The sequence below is a fragment of the Pholis gunnellus genome, assembly GCF_910591455.1.
Source record: "Pholis gunnellus genome assembly, chromosome: 14".
NCBI classification, from domain to species: domain Eukaryota; kingdom Metazoa; phylum Chordata; class Actinopteri; order Perciformes; family Pholidae; genus Pholis; species Pholis gunnellus.
The window spans coordinates 9,502,906-9,524,143 of record NC_136541.1 but is presented as its reverse complement, the minus strand read 5'-3'; the positions used below and the strand labels follow the sequence as shown (position 1 = coordinate 9,524,143).

The window sequence follows — 21,238 nt, the reverse complement described above, 5'->3', positions numbered from 1 at the left end:
GATCATCTCATACACAAGACCGTGTGATTTTGTTTGACTATCAAATACAGCTTTACCGAGAGACAAACAGAACAATAGTGAGATATCAACATGTGATGTCATTTAACCAAAGTGTTTTTAAAGTAACTGTGTGCTGTGCTGTTGCGGGTTCAGCTCCGGGACACGCCTGCTGCTGACATCCAGTTTCGTCTGGATCACGAGCGAAGGCTGAGAGCAGCGACGGAGGAACAAGAGGCTGCCGTTCCTCTTCCTCAGGTACAATAATGCAGTCAGTCGCACAATGTGTGAGCGTAAGAGCACCAGGATCACACTTCATTTGTTCTTCTATCTTTGCTGGCGTTTTAACCTGATTTTAATTAAGTGTCACCACTGGAGAGGAAAGAAAGTGTTGCTTTAATATCCATAACTGAATTTTAGACTCTGATGGACGTTGAACTGTCTTCATTATGTCGCATGCAATTTACACTAAGTCCCTTTTTTGTACTTGCAACATGAATTATCCTTTTAATCAAAGCTGAAAAGTTGAAAAAAAGAAAATAAATGGTATGTAGAAGTGTGGGTCTATGTTTTAAAATACAATCGTTTTGTCAGTTTAAGCACACAAAATCATAAAGCAATCAAAAAAACGTCATAGTTTTTTTAATATTCTGAAATTTAACAGAATGTCTTTGTTTTTGTTTGTTTTTTACCGTTGGTTGGACAAAAAAAGCAATTTGGGTATATATATATATATATATATGCAAATTTTTGGCCATACATTATCATAAGATATATTTATTATTTTACCAATAGACCTACTGAAACATTGCACGAGGTTGCATATCCTCACTTACTCACTCTCCATTATTATTTGAGTATGACAGTTTTGAATGAAACCTTTTACTGTCGATGTGAAGCTCGTCTTTCCTCTGGGCTCTTCCGCAGCAGGAAGACGAGCGACTGCGTCTGGAGGCCCAGCGTGGAGGTCTGGAGTTGCAGGGACTTCAGACCCACGAAGTGCCCTGGCCTCAGGAGAGAGCCCTGCTGCAACAGGAGGTTCGCGTCTTCAGACGCAACAACATCATCTTCTACATGAAGCTCAGGTGGATCCTCATGCACTGGAGGCTCGGCCGCAAGGACGACTCCGAAGAGGAGACGGCGAACCCGGAGGTGAGTCAGAGGTTTAACAAGTTGGAGGCACATTTGGGTTTTTCAAATATCTCCCAGCATCGATGACTCATAAATGTCTCTACCTGTCTACCTGTAGGATTTTGTGAAGTTGTTTTACACGTACAAATATTGTCACAAAACATTTATACATGAACCTTTTGAAGGAGACATCATGTTAAAAAGTAAAAGCATTTCAATAAGGAGAGATCAGTTGTAAATGTACAGTATTAGTACATACTGAATGTACTGTATGTCCTATTGAGGTTTAAAAATCTGTTTTCCAAGGTAGTCCTGGCCAAGAAGGCAGCATACAAGTTTGACAGATAAAAGCACAAATAACAGACTTGTAAACAAAACAGCAAAGAAAAATTAAAAATAAACGTTTCAAGAGCAATCAACCAGTGGTTGTGGGTTGAGTCGATCACTAGGAATGAGATGTTCAAAATGGCAACAAAGCGACTCTTCCTGAACCCCGTCCAGGTCAATACTTCCCACCAGGGAGCAGGTCGGCATGATTGATAGTCTGCTTAATTTGTCGCCCGGCTGATTGAGCGACTCCATTTGTTGTTCAGCTTGTTGATTTATTGGTCGATGCTTCACTTTTTCATTTTATCTTCTTGAACTAACGGCTGATTTGTGAGCTTCACGTTTTGCTGGTTTTGTTTTGTTTTTCGGGAAAGATCACATGATACAAATTCATAGCTCTGCACCGCACCTCCCCGGAGACCACAGAGCAGTTTGGCTCTTTACTGGGAAGTCTTTTCTCCTGGATTTTCTGTTGACATCAGTTTATTCATGCAGCATCTTGTGAAACCTAATTTGAGTCTACAGATGGTGCAGCAGTGTGCAGCCCATGTGTACCTTGCGGGATGTTTACCACCCGCCCTTGACTTGACATTGAATCCCAACAGAATATTTTCTCAAGTCAGGTTTATTTTTAAAGCCCTTAAAGGATTACTTCACCCGCAAAATTACCATTTGTATATCACCCCGTGTTACCTTGAATTCTTGAAGAAAACTTTTTCTTGCATGCTTCCATGTTGAACGAAGAATCGGAAAAACGTTAAAAAAAAACGCGTTTATAACAACTTGTGCAGCATAATCCCATTCTAATGTATCCAGTGGAATGCTCACTACTTCCCAAACTTGTGCATCTTCACCACTATTTATAACCCCTCTGCATAAACACAGTCCGAAGTATTTTAAATGATAAGGTTGTTGCAAAGATGCATGTGATTGGGAAGTACTGAGCATTCGACAAATGAGGAAAATGTTTCTCTACCTTCTGCCCCATTGCATGCTGGGATAAGCTCAGCGACTGTGAGCCTGAAACAGAATGTGTTGGTACAGAATAAATTAGTGCATGATTTAAAACACAGGCTTTTCATGGCCGTATCATCTGTTCCAGTTTGAGAAGTTGGAGGGCATCCCAGAGCTGGGAGTGATAACGGAGCAGGCGGAGGGGGAGTCAGATCGAGACGACAGACTGTGTTTACCACAATCTCCAGGGAACGTCCCCGACCCCGGGCCCACCATCCCTCTGCCGTCACCTGATCAACACCTGCAGCATCAAAGACAGGTACTCACATTTACAACTCCTCCACTGGTTTTTGGGATTCATTTTATTAAGACAAAATGATGAAAATGTGCCACTCCAGTGACTCAACTGTCTACCTCCTTTTTTTTTTTAAATATAACCTAAACTGAATATAGTATTATTTAACAAGAGTTACGTTTTCAGTTCATCAGAAATGTTGTGATCTAGAAGTGAAGAATGAAAGAGGGTCCATAGCATTTTGAAAAACCTACACACTCATTATTTAGCTTTCGCTGCTCTGTCAAACTCATTTTGTTTCATCATGCTTTGGAAACAACATATTCTTTGTTTTATTAGTTTGTGTTGAATGAATTGTAACTATACAGATCAATTCCTAAGCATGTGCATTAGTCCATGTCAGAGTACTTACTTATTCACCTTTATTTTTCACAGTAGATTAATTTAATGTAGCCCCTCCGTGCTACACACATATTAAAGAAGAAGAACAAAATAAGTCAAATACAATAGAAACTCTTCAGTAATTGTAGCAAGGGAGAATCCTATACTAAAAAAGATAGTATACAGTTACATATATATACTCACATAAAAACATACACATAATGAACAATATAACTGTAAAGTTGTAGTATAAAGAAATAGTATGGTTTACCTGTTGTACTACCTGGCCATTTGCAAGTGCTTTCATCATTTCAAGTGTTGATTGTAAAAATAAATGTTAATTTCTATAGTAGTAACTCTATTTTCTCAAGTAAATTGGTGTGTTAAGCTTTTACATTTCCCTCGTTCATCGTTTAAAATGCATGTTTGGCAGCCGCTTATTAGAGCAGTTTGGCATGGTATGCAGATGAGAAATTTGGCCTAGATAACTAGTTAGAGGCCGTAATTATTTTTGAGTACACAAAAACATGCACACTCATCAGTTAAATGCAAAGAAGACAAACGGAGCTTCTGTTCTTCATACTGCCGAAGGGTTCACCCTGACATGGCGTGTGTTGAGATCAGTATGTCCAGCGACCACTTTGCCCCGCTGTAAGACTAAAGAATGTACATAAGTATTTGGGGGTGGATGCATTATTAAGAAGGCCTAAGTGCTCTACTTTGCTGTGTTTTGATTTTTTCCACATCATAAAAATGGTTTGTTCGGTGATCTGACATTGTTGCTTTACTTTGTGAGCATTTGTTTCTTCAGTTTCAATAAGCACGCCCGGTAGAATGTATTAAGCTTCATGCATGAGAGCAGAAATGCCGACTTGCTTTAGTAATCATTTGCACACTACGGCAGAGCAGATGTCAGCCAGGGTGAGATAATAGTATGTTAAGCCGTAGAGAGGTCATTGAAAGTTTTCACGGAAGACTTGGACAGGCAATTTGGCGGCTTGGTGAGGGAAAGAAATCCTGATTTATTCCCTCTGGTGCTGCCGATGTATGATACTGTTAAAGTGCTTAAGTGTATATAAATACTGTAGATGAGATGTGGTTGTGAACGTTCATCTCATTTAATATAAGGAACTCAGCCCATTAGCATATACAGTATATACTGTATATATGTGTTGCTCCGAACAGTTAAGTGAGGACCTTACTGTGACATAATAGTTCTCAAATCTAAGCTTGAAATACCTGGAACAAAATCTAATTGGGCAGGGATTTGTATTTAGCCGACCAGCACACCGGTAGGCACTGTCACCTCACTGCAAGTGGGACTGGGCCCTTTCTGTGTCGCAGCAAACACGTGGAGGTGAGTTTTTCTCCTTGTAGTCTGGTTCCCTCCCACATCAAAAGACGTGCATGTGAATTGTTAAAAAATACCCGTGTCACTGCATCTTGCCAAAGCTCCCGGGTGCTGACGGCTGCTCCGTAACAGTTGCAGAGGGTGAACATCCCCAGAGGGGAAGATACAAAAGTGGGATTATAGCATCTTCTGATGGCATTATTTTTTTTTTTTTTGTAGAAAAATACGACCCAGACCCTGGGGAAAAAATAATTATATTTATATATAATCATTGGTATACATTATCAATGATGAACCAACATGACAAAAGTTTATAAGCAGGGATTCCATGCAACGAAAAATGATTTTCTGATGCTCATATGATGCATATTTAGATACACAAAAGAAGATAAAGGAAGTTTGTCGTTTATGCTCTTATGGAAAGTTGCTCATGTGAGGTCCCCTTTTTTTCCTGGTTATACTGGACTGAAGTGCACTGGCCTTTTAGCACCTGAGCTCATATCGTGTTCACAGCCCAGGCTGGCAGAGCCGGCGGCGCTGTAGTGAAACCTTGAGGTGATGTTTTACTCACAGACTCCTTTGTGCTTCACTGCCTCCTGCCAAGACCTGAGGAGTCTCCACAGCAGGACCACCAGAGGCAAACAGCTCTCCACACACCTCTCTGAGCAGCAAAAACATGCTCTCCACTCAAACCCCCTGCATCGAAAATGGACTAAAATAAATACTTAGTCTTCAAAGAGGTGTTTGTTTTCACAGCTTTAATTACTGCACTACTCACTTAATTTCAAGTTAGGATTTTTGAGCGTAAGATTTTATATGTACACCCAACTGTGTGTACAGGTTTCAGTGTTTTAATTGTCACGGTAGGATGGGAAAGGACAACAATAAAAGAAGAAGAGGAGCAGGAGACAGATGGGAAACCGGATGGAGAAGTTCAAGTGGAATTGATTTATAAAGCACTCACAGAGCAGGTTTGTCCCAAAGAGCTTTACAGAGAAACAAAGGACAGAAACAAACAAGAGACAAGCCCATCGAGATAAGGACAGAAGTTGCTGGACTTGCCAATGTCCATGTGTATCTGAGTGTGTTGGATAAACCTTTCCTAAATGATTGTTTTGTCTCAATCCGCTTTGTACAGTTCGGGGAGAACCGGCAAGTGCTGCAGGCCCTGCGGACGCTGCTGGAGGAGTTTCAAATGGAGCTGCAGGAGGAGGAGTCGCGGCGATGCCAACTGCAGCAGTCCTACGCCAATGACAAAGCCGCCTGGGAGGTCAAGTGGGCAGAGATGAAGTGCCAGTTAGCCCAGGTACAGATGGCGTCTCAGCGCCCACCTTAAGGGGATAGCAAACTAGCGGTGCATTCAATAAGCAGCAAGGTGACAGTAAACATGTTGCCTTCTCCATGGATGAAATCGCACTCAGGGCAAAGCCGTAATTCCCCTCAGGGCCGATCCCTGTCATTTTGAGAGTGCAGCAATGGAATAAAGTTGAGCCTTAATCCATATCCCAAGTGACAAACAAATGGACAGAATACACTTTATAATCACCCCTCAACAATTAAATTGAAACAGGAAGGACAGCTTCCAATAAGATGAGAATATGATGAATTGCCTGCTTGGCACTAATGAGTCAGTCACTGTGGAAACTAATTCATTCAGCATTCTTCCAGCGCTTCTAAGTGAACTCAAAACGGCTTAAAGCACTCTCTTATAATCCTAATGGGAGTCTGAATACTTTGTAGATTGGGATCAGAGTATATTGATTTAAACCATAAGAGAACATGGCTAGCTGATATCGCTTATTTTGTACAGAGTTCACAGATAATTAGGTCAATATCAAAAATGTTTAAATTCACAGTTATAGTATAAGGCCTCCAATGTTGTGGCTATATTATCTGTGCAGAGGTGTTTTTGTTGCTGCTGTACATTCCTCCTGATGCAAATTCAACAAATGCACTACAGCAGTGCACTACTGATTTTGTTTAGTTTTTAGTTTTTCTTGTGTTGCATAAAGGGAATACGGCTGCATTGTGTGTGCAACCCTGTCTTATACAATGACAATAAATGATTAAAAAAAACAGATAGAAGATAAAAGTCCAAAACCAGCACACCTTAAATTGAGGGGGCTGAGATGATGAAATACAGCAGTTTGAGAAACGCATCCATGAGTCTGAAGATTTATCAGATGCAAAAACACCACAAAACAGGATTTTACAACTCTTGAAAGTTCTCACTTGATAATTGTGTTTTTGTCTTTGGTGGCGACTATTGCAAGGTAAACAGTTGAATAAACCTGCTCACATTACAAAGTACTCTACCTGTTTGCAGAGAAATGAGCCAATCCCACAGTGAGGAAACCAACGTGGGAAATATTATCCAACATTTAGTGGCTTTAGATTTGAAGGTAGACTATTTTTAATGTGGTCAGGACCAACCTCGTGTTATTGGCATTGGCCTTCAAGACTAGACGACAGTGGTGGAAAGTAACAAAGCACATTTACTCAAGCACTGTACTTAAAGGAAGAGTTCACCCAAAAAACATATGAAATGTATATAGTGCTCACCTCACTAAGCTCACTATGGCCTTAAGGAGAGCGGAGCACCCGGAAAATACCAAAATTCTTGGAAATAAGTCATTCAGCATGAAAAAATCATGAGAAAATGACTAATCAATGAAATAAATCATTGTCGACTAAATACAAAGCCAACTGGGAGCCGCCGTACTATTGGGGTTGTGTTTGAATTTCATGGTAGACAAAAAGATCAATACTACGTTTTGAGTGGAAGAACTGAAGGAAAGGCACAACAGTGTGGCCCAGAGGGATTTAGTCATGATGTTTTCTGGTGCAGTCGGAGTCTCATTGTCTGCTGTGTCTGATTCCATCTCGAGATTTTCTTTCCCTGTGAGAGCGAGATCAGGACAGGTGGCCAACAATTGAACATGTTGTTTCTTAAGCACATTCATTGGAAGATACAATTTGAAACCGACAGTGGTGTCTTTTCCCAGCTATGTCTGATAAAAAAAAAAAAAGGTTAACTGCAGCTTTAGAAACGAATTAAGCAGTTGATTTAAAGGGGGAGGATTATCTTTTTAACTCTCATGCTATTAATCTGATCATCTTTTACACGGCTCGTATCCTTCCACAGAGCAGCGGTCACCGAGGGCATCTAGAACTAATTTACTTACTTCATTTCCTCTGATAACACCATGTTGAGTTCTTCTCTTGCTCCACTGTGCTTCGTCCTGATGAAGACTTCTGAAATATGCCCCTAAACCCCTGGTTTGTATTCAGGATTATTACGCAGCCCAGCAGAGCAGAGCAGAATTGGAAATTACCCTCACCTGCGTCTTTATATGTGGATTCATTTTTGAGGTATTAATATCAGGCTGGCTCATGTTTCATTCTCTAGTTGGGGTCACTGGCGCCGTGTCAAGCCTTCTAAATGTCCGGCTATATTTACAATGTCTAACATCTTGGCTCTCAGCATTCAGTCAGCAGCTATTACTGCACATTCTCTTCTCATGTATGTAACCAGACAGTTCTCAAACCCAGTGTAAACGTATATACAAGACAAACATTTGAATGGGAGTTATGTAAGTTGAGGTTTCAAAGCAGCCATGACTTGCTCTTCACATAGCTCCAGTGCTGCAGACTCTGGTTTGAACCATTATGTTGAGGGATCAAAGCCCGTCTGAAGATTACAAAGCTCTGTTGTAGCTTCCCTCAGTCGCTCTGCAGCTTTGAAGATTCCTGCAGTTCGCCTGAATCCATCGGTTCGTGTCCTTCCACCGGGGAGTGGTTTGAAATATAAATTCGGGAGGGCAGTCATCACTCAAGTTTTTACTGTGTGTCTCTGTCGGCTACAAAACAACTACTAGTAATTTTACCTTTTCCTAATCTCAGTGTGTTCCTTTGTGATTAGGAGGGATTTAAGTTCAGTGGTTTATATGCACTGATCAACCCAACATCCCTGTGTCTTTGCTCTTTGACCAGCTGGAGGAGGAGGCACAGGGCCAGGTGCGAGGCGAAGCTCAGGGAGGTGAAGGGGAACCGGCCGAAGAACCCAAGTGGCCCTTGAAGCTGGAGCGCGAGGAGCACCGGCGTCTGCTGGCCGACAGCCACAGCACCTCCCTGGACCTCCGCTGGAAGCTGCAGCACGGAGAGAAGAGGTGGAGCCGCGAGAGGGGAGAGCTGCTGGAGCGCTTCGACCGGGAAAGGCAGGAGTGGGACGGCAGCATGAGGGAGCTCCAACGCAAGATGGAGAGGGTGAGAGACAGGAGGGGGTGGAAAGAGAAAAGAAGAGTTATAGTAGAAGTATGACGGGGTGGAGAAAGAGAAGCAGAGAACATCTGATGTCAGGCTCATGCACTAGATATTTGAACAAAACAAAACAATCTCACCACAGGGTCTATTTAGTAGCTGTTCTGGAGCCTTCGATCGTATCACATGGTCTTCCTCAGCAGATGGAGTTTGCCTAGTTTTCCTAATTTCCGTTTATTTCTGGCTGAAAAATAGTTGACCAAACAATCACTCCACAAGGGTGCATTTAGTAGCTGATCTGGAGCCTTTCAATGGCATCACACTTCTGTTTCTACGGTGAAGAATTAACTTTATATTTCAACCTTTAAGCCAAGTCAAGGATTCCGTAATGTGCTAAAAAAAAAGGAAACAATTAACGATGCAACTAAGGTCCTTTTAGTAGATGAATAAAAAATGTCAGGAGATAGTAAAACAAGGCTTCATGGTCGAGAGAGTGAGTGAGTGACTCAGCACCCAAGGATTTGTTCCTTCCTTTTGAACATCTTAGAGCCTTCAAACAAGAGCAGAGGTTCATCCAAAGAACATACTTCTTGCTTACCTCCAGTCAAGGCTAGATTTAATAAATACTGAATAATTGATGCCCTCTGTTAATTTAGGTCTCACCTCGCTTGTGTGTCATGTACAGGGCAGGAAACAGGAACATGAGCTGGTTAATATGATACGAGTGTGAGAATATTAACATATAAAGCAGTGGCTGGAATAATAACTCTGAAAACAGATAATAAAACTGCTGATACTGATTGAATATAGAGACACAGAGCAGGAAGTGGATGCATTATTCAGCGATACGTATTCTAACTATAAAGCACAGGTCACCGACTCAACCGCTCAGACTGGCAGGGTGAATGTCAATGAGTGATGTAGTTGTTCTCCTTAAACCTCGAGCATGAAGCAAGGCACTAAAGCTTGAATGTTGCAGGAAGATTACTCAGTAGTTCACCGTTTATTATGTGAAAGGAAAGCAAATAAATGAAGCATATTTTAAATGTGAAGGACCTTACAAGGGTAAATACATCCCCTGGACCAGGAATATTATTTTTCTATATCTGTACTGGCGCACCAATAAATAACAATAAGTGTCAGTACAGAAATGCCAAAGATTAAGATGGATCCATTTCAAAATGTGTGTTTATGTTGTGTGTTTAAGTCAAAAAGGATTATTGATTGATATAGTCTTATCAGAATTGTGCTTAACGCTTAAATATCAATATCAGTATTGATGTGATGTTTTGGACAATTAAAGGATAGTAAAAAGGATGTTTTAAAGTGGGGTTGTATGAGGTACTTAGTGGTACTTAGAGGAATCATAGTCATTGTATTAACCGGCGGTCGGCACGCCCCCAGTTTAGATAAAAACAGAGAGGAGTACCATCACGGGAGCAACACAGCGTACTGCTGTCGACCGGGGCAGCAGAACAATGTAATTTAGACAACTAATATAGAGGTTCACCCAAAAAAATCAGTTTAAGTGTACGCTATATTAAAATATGTTCACCACCTCAAAGCTGCCAGACTCCAGTGAAAAACAGAAGTTTGACCTCGCAGAACATTGTGTAAACAATTTGGATTACATAATCAAATCACCTGATATCTGTGTGTGTCATTCTTTGTGCAGATGCAGAGAGAGCTGAACACCCGGTGGGGCGAGGGCGTCGACGTCAAAGAAGCTGGCTCGGACCACAGAGCTGTGTTCTTCCCTCAGGACAGTCCCTGCAACGCCCCGCGGTCGCCGCGTTCCCCACGCTCCCCCCGTACGTCCACACCCGTCCCCGCTGCCCCTCCCATGCGCTCCCACTCTGACTCTGAGGCCATGCTGGAGGAGCAAGGGGCTGCGATGAGGCTGAAAGGCCCCACGGAGAACCTGTTCCTGGACGCGCTGTCTCTGGACCACCTCAGCGCCCTGGAGGTCCCTTCACCCTCAAGACTGGATAGTGAGAAGAGGTTCCCCTGCATGAAAGAGGTAACATACCCCAGTCAAGTCACCTTTACTGATGTAAATCAATTCGTACCAAAGTGGCAGAGATATGAACTGCAGCACGGACATTTGGGAAGTTATGTATTGTTCTTAAGCCATTATATAAATGACAAAATGGCCATTTTTCTCTATTTTGTGATTAAAGATGAAATGATTAATTAACAGGTAAGACTATTTAATTAGCAGCAGCCGGAGTTCAAACCACTCAATGAAATGATAGTGGTGCTAAAATGGTGCCAAAACGCTTTCAAAGTTTGTTTTAATTGTGTGTTGTTCATTGTTTTGGGGGTTTTCTGACATTAGTGCCTATAAATCATCCTACACTTCACACTTTTCCACATGATTTAACTGTTGAATCTGTTGTGCTTCAGGCCCTGAATGAGATTTCGGAGAGGGAAGTAGATCTTGCGAGCCCGGATGACGAGATGGGCGGTGGGAGTCTGCTCAGGTAACCTCATGAAAAAGCTTCAAGTCAAACTGAGTTCAAAGAGTGTTTTAATGGGTAAACTATTCCGTAAAAATTTATTCTGCTGCATTTTAATAGATGTCAACAGTAAATACATCACCAAGAACTGGTCTGACGGATTATTCAGCCTCCTGCAGCATTTCTGTTGCTCATACATACACATCAATCCCTGCAGAGATCGGATATTGATTCTATTAACTGTTACTTGAAGTAACAGTGAGTTTGCCTCTGGTGAATTTCCTGAGAAAGTTTCTGTTATGGCGAGGAAGAAATCCAGCTCACAGTCCCGTTAAATAATTCAGACAGTTTGAAAACATTTAAAAAGCATTAAGTTGCTTTTCCAAAAATATAAACACATATTTAGGATTTGGCTGTCAATAGCGGGAATTCTAAAGGATATGAGATCATGATTGGGTTGTGATGTTTGGTTTCAGTGTTAGTGAACTGTGTCTGAACTGTGTCCTGTCCAGAGCCAAGTCTGTGTGCTCCATGAGCGACTTCCAGCGGTTAATGGACAGCTCGCCGTTCCTCCCCGACAAGACTCGCCACGGTGATCTGGGCCAAGACGACGTCACCCCGCCTCTGTCCCCGGACGACCTCAAGTACATTGAGGAGTTCAACAATAAGGGCTGGGACTTTCCAGCATCCACCTCTGGCCGGGATCCTGCCCTGGAAGTGTGGACAGACAAACCCCCCGAGGCCCGGGGAGGGGAGCTCGTTCTCGAACCATTCCAGCCTGCCTCCTGGTTCCTCACCACCAGCACCACCCTGACCACCAGCACCCTGAGCAGCCCCGAGCACTGCCACAAGTCCCCGCTGAGGGGCAACGGAGCGGGGGCGGCAGGGGTGGGTTTGGAGCACTATGGGGTCCACATGCTCCACAGCCCCACCAGACCTGGGGCAACTGAGCGTCCTACTGCCCAAGACCCAGACTTCCTGTACGCCAAAGGGACCAAAGCCAGGGGCGGAGGAGAGGCTGGGGTGGGAGCCAGCGGGTCAGATGAGGTGTTCAGCAGTGGGAGGTGGGCATGTGGGCTCCTGGACGGTGGGGCGTTGAGGACTTCTCCTAGCCAGTCTCCTATCTGCCCCACAGTGGGCTTCACCTCCTCTCTGGAGCTTCAGCTCTCCAGAAACATGAGTGACGACATGAAGGAGGTGGCCATCTCTGTGAGGAACGCCATCCGTTCACCGCCAGGGCCCGCCGTGAAGGACACCGCCTGCCAGACCAACGGATTCACCACGCGAGGCACTCAGACCACTCAGACCATCAGTGTGGGTCTACAAACGGACCTGTTGAGGAACCTGACCAGCAGCCCCCACCGCTGCCTCACCCCGAAAGGTGGCGGGACGCCTATTTCCTCCCCGTCGCGCAGCCTGAGGAAGGTTCAGTACTCTCCTGTCGTACAGAGTAAGTTTGAGCGACCCTGCTGCTCGCCAAAGTACGGCTCGCCCAAGCTTCAGCGCAAACTGTCCACGTCCAAGGCTGAGGTACCCAACACCAACCGCGCTCCCACCCCCACCACACCGCAGAAGGCCAACAACGAGTCGGCGTGGGCCCGCTCCACCACCACTCGCGACAGCCCCGTCCATACCACCATCAACGACGGCCTCTCCAGCCTCTTCAACATCATCGACCACAACCCCGTGGCCTACGACTCCATGCAGAAGTTCAACAAGTCCCCCAGTCGCTCTCACCCCACCCCTCCCTCCACCGCCGAGCCCAGCCCTGCCCACGGGGCTCTCGCCACGGACCCCAGGAACGAGTGCTTGCGAATCGCTCGCGGGCGCTCGCCCAGCCCCGTGCAGCTTATAGTGGAGACGCAGGGGGACAAAAACCCAGAGGTGGTGAGCATAAGGCAGGACCTGTCGGCCCCGCCGGGCTACACGCTGGCTGAAAACACAGCCCGCATCCTTAACAAGAAGCTGCAGGAGCAGAGCTTTAGAGAGGAGCGGCGGCTGCAGGCTGGAGGACAGAGCAGCCAAAGCAGAGACAGCAGCAGGCAGGCCGACTCAGACAGAGGACAGTCTGGAAGTATGGAGGTAAATATGCAGACGCACTGGATTCAGCGCTTCATTCATTTGATCTGGGGCCCGTGTTTTATGACGCAAAAATATTTATGACTTTGCCTTGGATTTTCCTTGTAATGGTTGAAGACAAACTTTAAGGCATCTGTGGTTAATCAGAGAAAAAGCTTAACAACTACGTTATGATATCACTAAAATGTTGCTTTTTTCTCAGATGGAAAGCACTGACTGATGCAATGGTAATGTCAAAATATTTGACCCTCTTCAAAAATACTGAACTTTTCTTCATGGCTGTATGTCGACGCTCTTTGCGGTTTCTTCTTCTTCTGTACTTTCTTCTTGTAGTTTGTCTTATTTCTGTGCTTTAACTTTCACTGAGGCCCGACCGAAACCTGATTTATGTGTCGGATAACTGGGGAAGTGAAATGAATGATCTCACAGTAATGATCTGAGTGAGATCACGGTCACAGAGTTACATCGTTTATCATTATTTGCAATTCTCAGATTAAATGTTCAACCAGCATTTTATGGGGCTCCAGTTTTTGAAGCAATTTGATTTCCCCTATACCAAAATAAACCAAGAACAGGTGCGCTGACACGTCGGTCGGGCCCTCTTCACCACCCATTCAGCTGACCTGTGGGAAAAATGACAGACAGAAAACCATCTTTCTGGTCATGTTTAAATGATGAAATATAAAGAAAAATGCTTTCAGTTCACTGTATTTACCAGCACGCCACTAAAGACAGATTAAAACTTCAGAAAAGTAGGTCATGCTGTATTGAAGCTGTACATTAAAACAATATACCAAGAGAGACGCGCTGTATATTTGAAACCATAGCATGCAACACAACAGCAACACAATCCCACATATGCTGATTAATATGTCCACTATCCTGAAGGATTCACCAGCTGCTCACTGATCTGCAGAACAGACAAGAGTAAGATTAGAGTCTAATATGTGATTTTATGGATGATAGTGGAGTGTGGGTTTTCTGCAGTCATTCACTAAGTGATGCCTTCTGTGCATGACGGATGGAAATAATGGATTGCGACGGTAGTTTAGCACGCAATATGTTGATATCATAATATAGACCTGGATACGGGTGTGTCGTGTGTGCCTCAAATGGATAAATATACACAGATAAGTTGGGGAAAAGGAAAATGTCGTCATCAAAAATCCCTTTCAAACAATTCAAAATGTCCACCAGTAAACCAAATGAACTAAAACCAAAGCTATATGTTTCACGAAACAGTGTGTTTGCTGGAAAAGTATGTCCAGTGAATAAATGATCAATTAATTCTTCATCAGTTTAGTCTGTCTCAGAAAACAGTGGGAAAAAAAGTACAATCACAATCTTTTAGAGGTCTTCAAAATTCCTTGTTTTGTGTAACCGAATGATACCGAGTGATATAAAACAGAGACAAGCTCGCAACCTGTCCTCAGATGAAATAACCAGACTTTAATGTGTTGCTTTTAGATGAATTACAGCTGCAGCGATTATTTTAGTTTAATTGTTCAAAAAAATAGTTTCCCAAAGTCATCATGTTGTTTGTTGTATTCGACTAAATGTAAAAATATACGGCGATACGTTATAAAACAGAGAATTAAAACAGCACAATGTTACATTTGAGGAGCTAAAATCAGCAAATGTTTTTCATATTTGCTTAAATAAATGACAAATGATTATATTCGATTAATTTGCTGATCGATGACTAAATGTCTCAGCAGTACAGGGGATGACAGATCTCTCTTGGTAGTAACTTTATCACCTTTATCGCGGCGTATATCGTCACACCATCCAACCCTCGTTTGGTTTATTTGTAGCCGTGTTTTTATTTATCTCCAACAATATCCGGCCGGCCTGTGTATGTATCTACATCAAGGTCCCACTTGTGTTTTCTTCCAGGTCTAAAGTGAATGGGTGTGTGTTTAGCGTTCTGTGTGGTCTGCAAACTGAAATCAGCCACCTTATTCCTTCTGGTAAACCTCTCTGCCTTTGATATGCTAGACTTATCAGACTTCCTCTTTACCCAGTTTTATCAATTAACATTTCCCGCTCTATCTCCCCCCCCCCCTCTCTCTCCTCCCCTCTGGGCTTTATCTCTCCCTTCCCCTCCTCCTTGTCCGCTGTGCTCTGATCCAGAACCACACTGTCATACTAACAACTCCTTGGGGACTCTAACTCTGCTTGTCTCCGTGATGTAAGTTCCTCTTCCTCCTCCTCTTCCTCTATGCGGTGCCACACGGACCTCTCACCTCCCGTCCTGCAGACCCGTCCTCCTCACCCTCACCCTCTTCATTAATGCATGCTTCACAGGACGGCAGAGTGACAGTGTGTGAAGCCATCGGAGTGGTGTCAAAAGTTGTGCGACGGCCATACATCTGTATCTTTGTGTTAATGCACGCATGATCAGTTTCTTTGTTATAGATCATCTGTTTTTTAAAGGACCATAATGGTGTTTTTTTGCATGTTTAAGGCCATCAACCACATAAATCACATCTACTGTTTTCTAGTGTCATACCATACATGTTGAGATTATTCGATTTAAAAACATTTTCAGTCAGAACGGTATGGAAATCAACTTTAAGAGACTAGCATGAGAATGTGAATCAATTAAAGCAAACATTTATTAAGCTGGATTTGTATTGGGGAGGTTCATCGTGAGGTTCATTTTTTTATCAAAGCAGTATTGAAATAAAGATACAATAACTTATTTCATAATCATTTGAATTGTGTGTTTCTATGCAAATAACCACTACAGATGACCATAACAAAGTAAAAAGATCAAATTTAGAATTTTTGACAGTTTCTGACTTCATTTTTTAGGTGGTGAAAAAATTCAGGAGCTTTGCTGTCAATTATAATTCTTTGAAAGAAAATGGAAAATAATAATAATCTGAATCAGCAGGTCAGACTTTCAAAAAGTAGTCGGTGCAACAATTCCTGCTCTCTGCACGGCATTAGTGGGGGATGACAAGTCATCCCCATGTTCCCAGGGTCCTCATTGTACGAGATTAAGGACACTGGGAACATAAAACCCTTTTGAAAGGTCTCCTTAATAAGTCAAGAGGACACTGAGCAGAGGAACATAGACGCTGACACATTACCTGTAATGAAGTACGCATCTCAAGTAGTTTTTCACGGTTCAACAAGTTGATTGTCATACCACCCAGAGAAGAAATGAAACAAAGTTTGGCGGTAATGTAAATTATATGTGATTTGACGTTAAAGGGAAGGATCCTGCAAAACTGCCGTTATGGTCCTTTAAAGCAAACTCAGTCCTCGTGATCCAAAGAGTCGTCAGATTGTGTCTTGACTGCTGATCAGATAACATCTGAACCAGTAAACGTGACACAAAAAAACTCTTTTGGACGTTTCCCGCATTCCTCAGTGCAGGTTGTTTTGGGGGCCCTGCATATAATAATAGTGATAACCTGGATTATTCTAACATTGTGTTTCTACCAGGTGCTCCTCTTTTTTGCCACCACGTGTGCGACTTGATGGACTGTGACGTTTTCTTGGGATGTTTTACTATTTTCACCCTTTTGTCCATACAGTGCTTTCTTTCCTCTTCCCTCTTACGGTTCCCCCCCCGAGCCATTTCCTCTCGCACTAACAAGTCCTCGAAAGATTAACCGAAGACGACTGCTTCTAACGCTCATCCCTTTCTACATTCTATCACCTGTCGGGGTTGTGTTTGACCCCTGGTGGATATTAACTGCTTTCTCTGGTTCATTGTGCATGCTTAAAGGGAAGATCCACCATCAGACGCTCCTACACTGTTATACAACATGGTATCAGCCTCTCGGCGTATTTTTACGAGTGCTGAGTTCCTCTGCTTCCCTCGCCTGCTTGTAGTTCAGTTTCCTACACTATGCAAAAATACTTCCGGTCTGTTTTGATAACTCTCCTTGATGATGAGTCCAAGTGCTTGAAAAAAGCTTTGAGAGTTCAGAGTCTGCTGCTAAAAAGCATTTGTTAAAGCTTTCAGGAAGTCAAACTTGGAAGACAAACAATATGAAAACATGGATATTGTAACAAGGTTAATGTGTATTTGGGAATGTTTTGTGTTCAAAATGCTGCAGACTCACTCTGAACAAAAAGCCAAGGAAGCCTTGTGATGTATTTGCTTGTAATAGTTTTTAAGTACACGCAACATTGTTCACACACTGCCCTGCGAAACTTGTGTACGCCTGTAGAGTCAGAAGGTTTATCCCTTAGCCTGCAAATAGTCAAATAATCCGTTGTCGGCAGAGTTGAATATAGTAACTAAACTACTTAACTAAACATGGTGAATTAATTAAACATTTTAATGAGATCACACTGCTCTTTGTTTCTAAAACCTGACAGTTAACAGTGATTTTCATTCATTTTATTTGTTGTATTTGTTTACCTCGTTCACAAACAGCTTGCACACTTTGTGATCCATTTTACGCACAAACTATGAGTCATACATTTTTTTCTTACTCGTTCGTACTCAAATTAGAAGTGCCTCAGACGATGCGTACGCACAAATGATGGTGTGGCTGTCTTAGAGAATGTAAACACGCATCTTTTACTAAATACATCTCCGATTAAAACCACATTCATAGACGACACTATTTAAAACCGTTAATTGACTCATGCATTGGCCGAATGTATTAAATACTATGAAATTGAAGCCCCTTCACCCTCATCTATTATTGTGAAAATGAAAATATTCAACTATAAAAACTGAGTGTTGGCGTATATCAGAGTGTTCATATTGAGCAGTAGCAGTTTTGGTTTTCATCGTTTTTATGGACTTGGCCTGTTATGATCGTTATGATCATGGAATTGCGCATTAGAGCTTAACCTTTGTTAAGTTGTGAAGTTATTTAGCTTTTGTGCTTTAGGTGCAATGCTTCTCCCTTACAACAACTTAACTTTCTATGTTTTAAGAAAGACAGAATATTTTAGCTGCAAATTCTTCATTTGGCTAATTATCCATAGTAACAACAAATTCAAACATGCCTACAGATGCAATCTCATTATCGGTTTCAACAGTGTCCAGTAAGTGTTTTACGGTGGATTTCTCCTTTTAAGGTCGAAGCATCGACTGAGAAGTCAGAGTTGATGTGAAGCTGTTCACGTTCTGTCTTCAGCAGCCTCTCCTGTCACTGACTTCCTGTTCACATTACTGCTGCATGATCTGTGGTGTCCTGTGATCTGATGTATTAGCATCTCACAGGAAACCTTGTTTTAACCCACAAGCTGCCCATTAAAAAAAACGACTTCTCTGTATTTCCGGTGTGTGTACACAATCCATCAGTTATAATCATAAACAAATTATTTATTGATGGAGACGCCGCCCATCCGTCTCTGTGACTTGTTTTCCCGTCAGTTCATCAGAACTGCAGTTTTTGTAGCACATCACTCTCTGGCGGGTCGCTTTATTCATCGCATTCATCAGCCTCTCATCAGCCTCACCGCCGTGTATTTTTAGCAGAACTAGATTGTTACTTTGTGGACTCGATGTCTCCCATCCTTCAGCCAAAACCTAATGCCTGGAGATGAGCTATTTATAAATCAGGCCAATGGTGTGATGTCCCGGTTGTGATCATTCACCCAATCACACTCTGACATCCTTCTGACGAGGGGGAAGAAAACTCACCCACAGCCACTTTTCTCTCTTGTTATCGCACTCTTTTTACTCACTTTTACTGTTTTCATCTGGTGTCTGTAATTTACTCACCATTAATCTGTGTGTATGCCTCAGCAGAAATATGCATACACAGTCTTGAACCAGATTCATAAACCCCTGTGTTTGCATTAATCTGTCATGCGAAACAGACTACATCCATGTTTGGAGATAAACCAGGACAGTTTGTCCGTCACTTGTGTTTGAGGCTGCAGTTTGTGGTTGTTTTATTCGACTGGATCTTATTTTGGGAAAAGGCTGCTTTCTCCTCGTTTCACTAATGATAGAGACGGGAGATGGTCCCATGTTGAACACTGTCCGTTGACAATATAACATTATATCCAGTAAAATGTTCGGTTACTTTGAATAAGGGACTTTGGCTGATTAGATGCTTCCATCTTTATTTGTTCAACCTTATTAAGCGCCAAGTCGGAATATGACGCGTTCTCTGAAAGGTTTCCCAGTCGTACTGTAAATAACGCCTGTGATCAAATTAAATATGAAACCATTATCAGGGTATGTCATTTATTTTACTCAAGTGTTTTGCCTGTTAATCAGTTAGTTAGTTTGTCAGTCAAAGCTTGTCTAAGTTGTGTAGTTTTATTTGTGTTAAACTGGGTCACACTTCCTGTTGGAATGTTTTTTAATTGATTTTTTTACGTGGTTTTGCTCGTGATTTTAAAGCAGATTATCTCAATCAGTGAAACCAGGTGTGCATCATTAGCTCCTCTAATCAGTGGGTGACTGAACACTGTCGAAGTGTCGAGGGGCACCGTAAATGTCAGGGTCAGCAGTAACTAGGCATTGTTAAATGACTTTATTTGCATATTACACATCACACCTGTGTATCTGACCCCATGATTACCTGAGCAGATGGTGAGTTAAAATGTGAGTCGCTGAGAGGGTGTGGATTTTATTGGTTCATTTTATTTTAGCTTTAAAATTGTTTTTGTTTTTTTCAGTTTCATCCACAGTTGTTGCTTTGCTCCTCATCCCTTCATATTCAGCATTACATACATCTTTTAAGCTGTCTTTAATATTTTGTCCCTCATTTAAGTTCATGACGGGACCAAGAGATTAGAAACACAACTACACCGCTAACTGCAGCCTCAGCAGTTATCATGTAGTATTGATTTGGTGGATAGAAGGCAATAACTCCAAATGACAATTTAGCATCTTTTAATTTAATCATATCAATATGAAATCATATATCGAGATATTGTGATACACAATTACTTCGTCTGAAAATCTGAATTGATAAGAATTATGCGAATACCTCAGTGTAGCTAATCAAGCTATTGTCTTCATCTGATTACACTGTATTTGTGTGAACAGATGTAAAGATAATCAGTGTACAGCTCATAGTCAGTTCCTGAATACAAATTTTAAAACAATATATTATACTTATAACCTAGATGTCTTAACATCTTTAACTCATCTGGTCTAGTTGATCTAAACATTTAGAAATCAATCAAACAATAGAAATCGCCGGAGAAAATGATTGTTCTTTTTCACACATTCAGTCCATCTTTGCTTAAAGTGGGAGATTAATCCCTTCAATCATTACATAACATCATTCATACATCTTCACTGTGCTCACGCTTTCACTTTCTTTCATTTATGTTTAAATCTGTTCACTTCCTGTTTATTTTGCCTAGTTGCTCCCCCCCCCCCCCCCCCCTCACTGACAGCTCCTTGTCATTGGCAGGACCTGCCTCGCTCTCCGGTGGCTCCACCCCTGGACTCCTGTTTCCTGAGACCGGCCCGCCCGGCCAACCGCCGCCCCCCCTCGCGCTGGGCCTCCCGCTCCCCCTCCTCCTCCCCCAAGTGGAGCGAGGGCACAAAGAGGAGGTTCACCTTCCCGCCGCCGGGACGCAGGGAGACCATCCCGGAGGGCGAGGAGCCAGCGTGAGGCCGTCCTCTACCTCCTCTCTCCCTCCTCCACCTCAGCCTAAAAGACCCAGTACCTCAGAAACCCCCCACATCTAGAGACTCCCATTTTACGGAGCCTGAAGAGGGGGGTTGGGATCCACCCAGTAGCACCAGCTGACCATCGAGGAACCAGAACTTTTTTTAGAAGAACCTGGAATGTACTGTAAAATCATCAAAAGAAGATTTAATAACTACATTTCCATAAGAGGTGCCTGCACACACTTGAGTTACTCATAACGCCCCACATGTGTGTAAACTGCAGGTCAGCTGCTGCATTTGTATGAAGTTTACATCATTTTTTCTTCTCATCTGTTTACATTTTTACGTTATCCTGCATCAATTCATGTTCAAACTATTTTTTTAGATGAGAGCAAACCTTCTGTGGTTTGGTTGCCAGCCTTTGAAGCATGACTTTTCTGTTT

General features: G+C 42.6%; 1 protein-coding gene across 1 annotated transcript in view; it reads left to right on the top strand.

Moving 5' to 3' along the window:
• The window catches only part of mtcl1 (microtubule crosslinking factor 1), a gene marked incomplete at both ends in the record, with an annotated part of 60,065 nt that extends 39,269 nt beyond the window's left edge, over positions 1 to 20,796 (top strand). The window contains 9 exons of the mRNA XM_079172500.1: positions 154 to 255; positions 925 to 1,149; positions 2,558 to 2,728; positions 5,575 to 5,742; positions 8,430 to 8,702; positions 10,372 to 10,716; positions 11,103 to 11,179; positions 11,668 to 13,237; positions 20,593 to 20,796. Of these exons, the coding sequence (XP_079028626.1) occupies positions 154 to 255; positions 925 to 1,149; positions 2,558 to 2,728; positions 5,575 to 5,742; positions 8,430 to 8,702; positions 10,372 to 10,716; positions 11,103 to 11,179; positions 11,668 to 13,237; positions 20,593 to 20,796 (3,135 nt within the window). The remainder of the gene's footprint in view (positions 1 to 153; positions 256 to 924; positions 1,150 to 2,557; positions 2,729 to 5,574; positions 5,743 to 8,429; positions 8,703 to 10,371; positions 10,717 to 11,102; positions 11,180 to 11,667; positions 13,238 to 20,592) is intronic.
• Between the last annotated feature and the right edge of the window lie 442 nt (positions 20,797 to 21,238).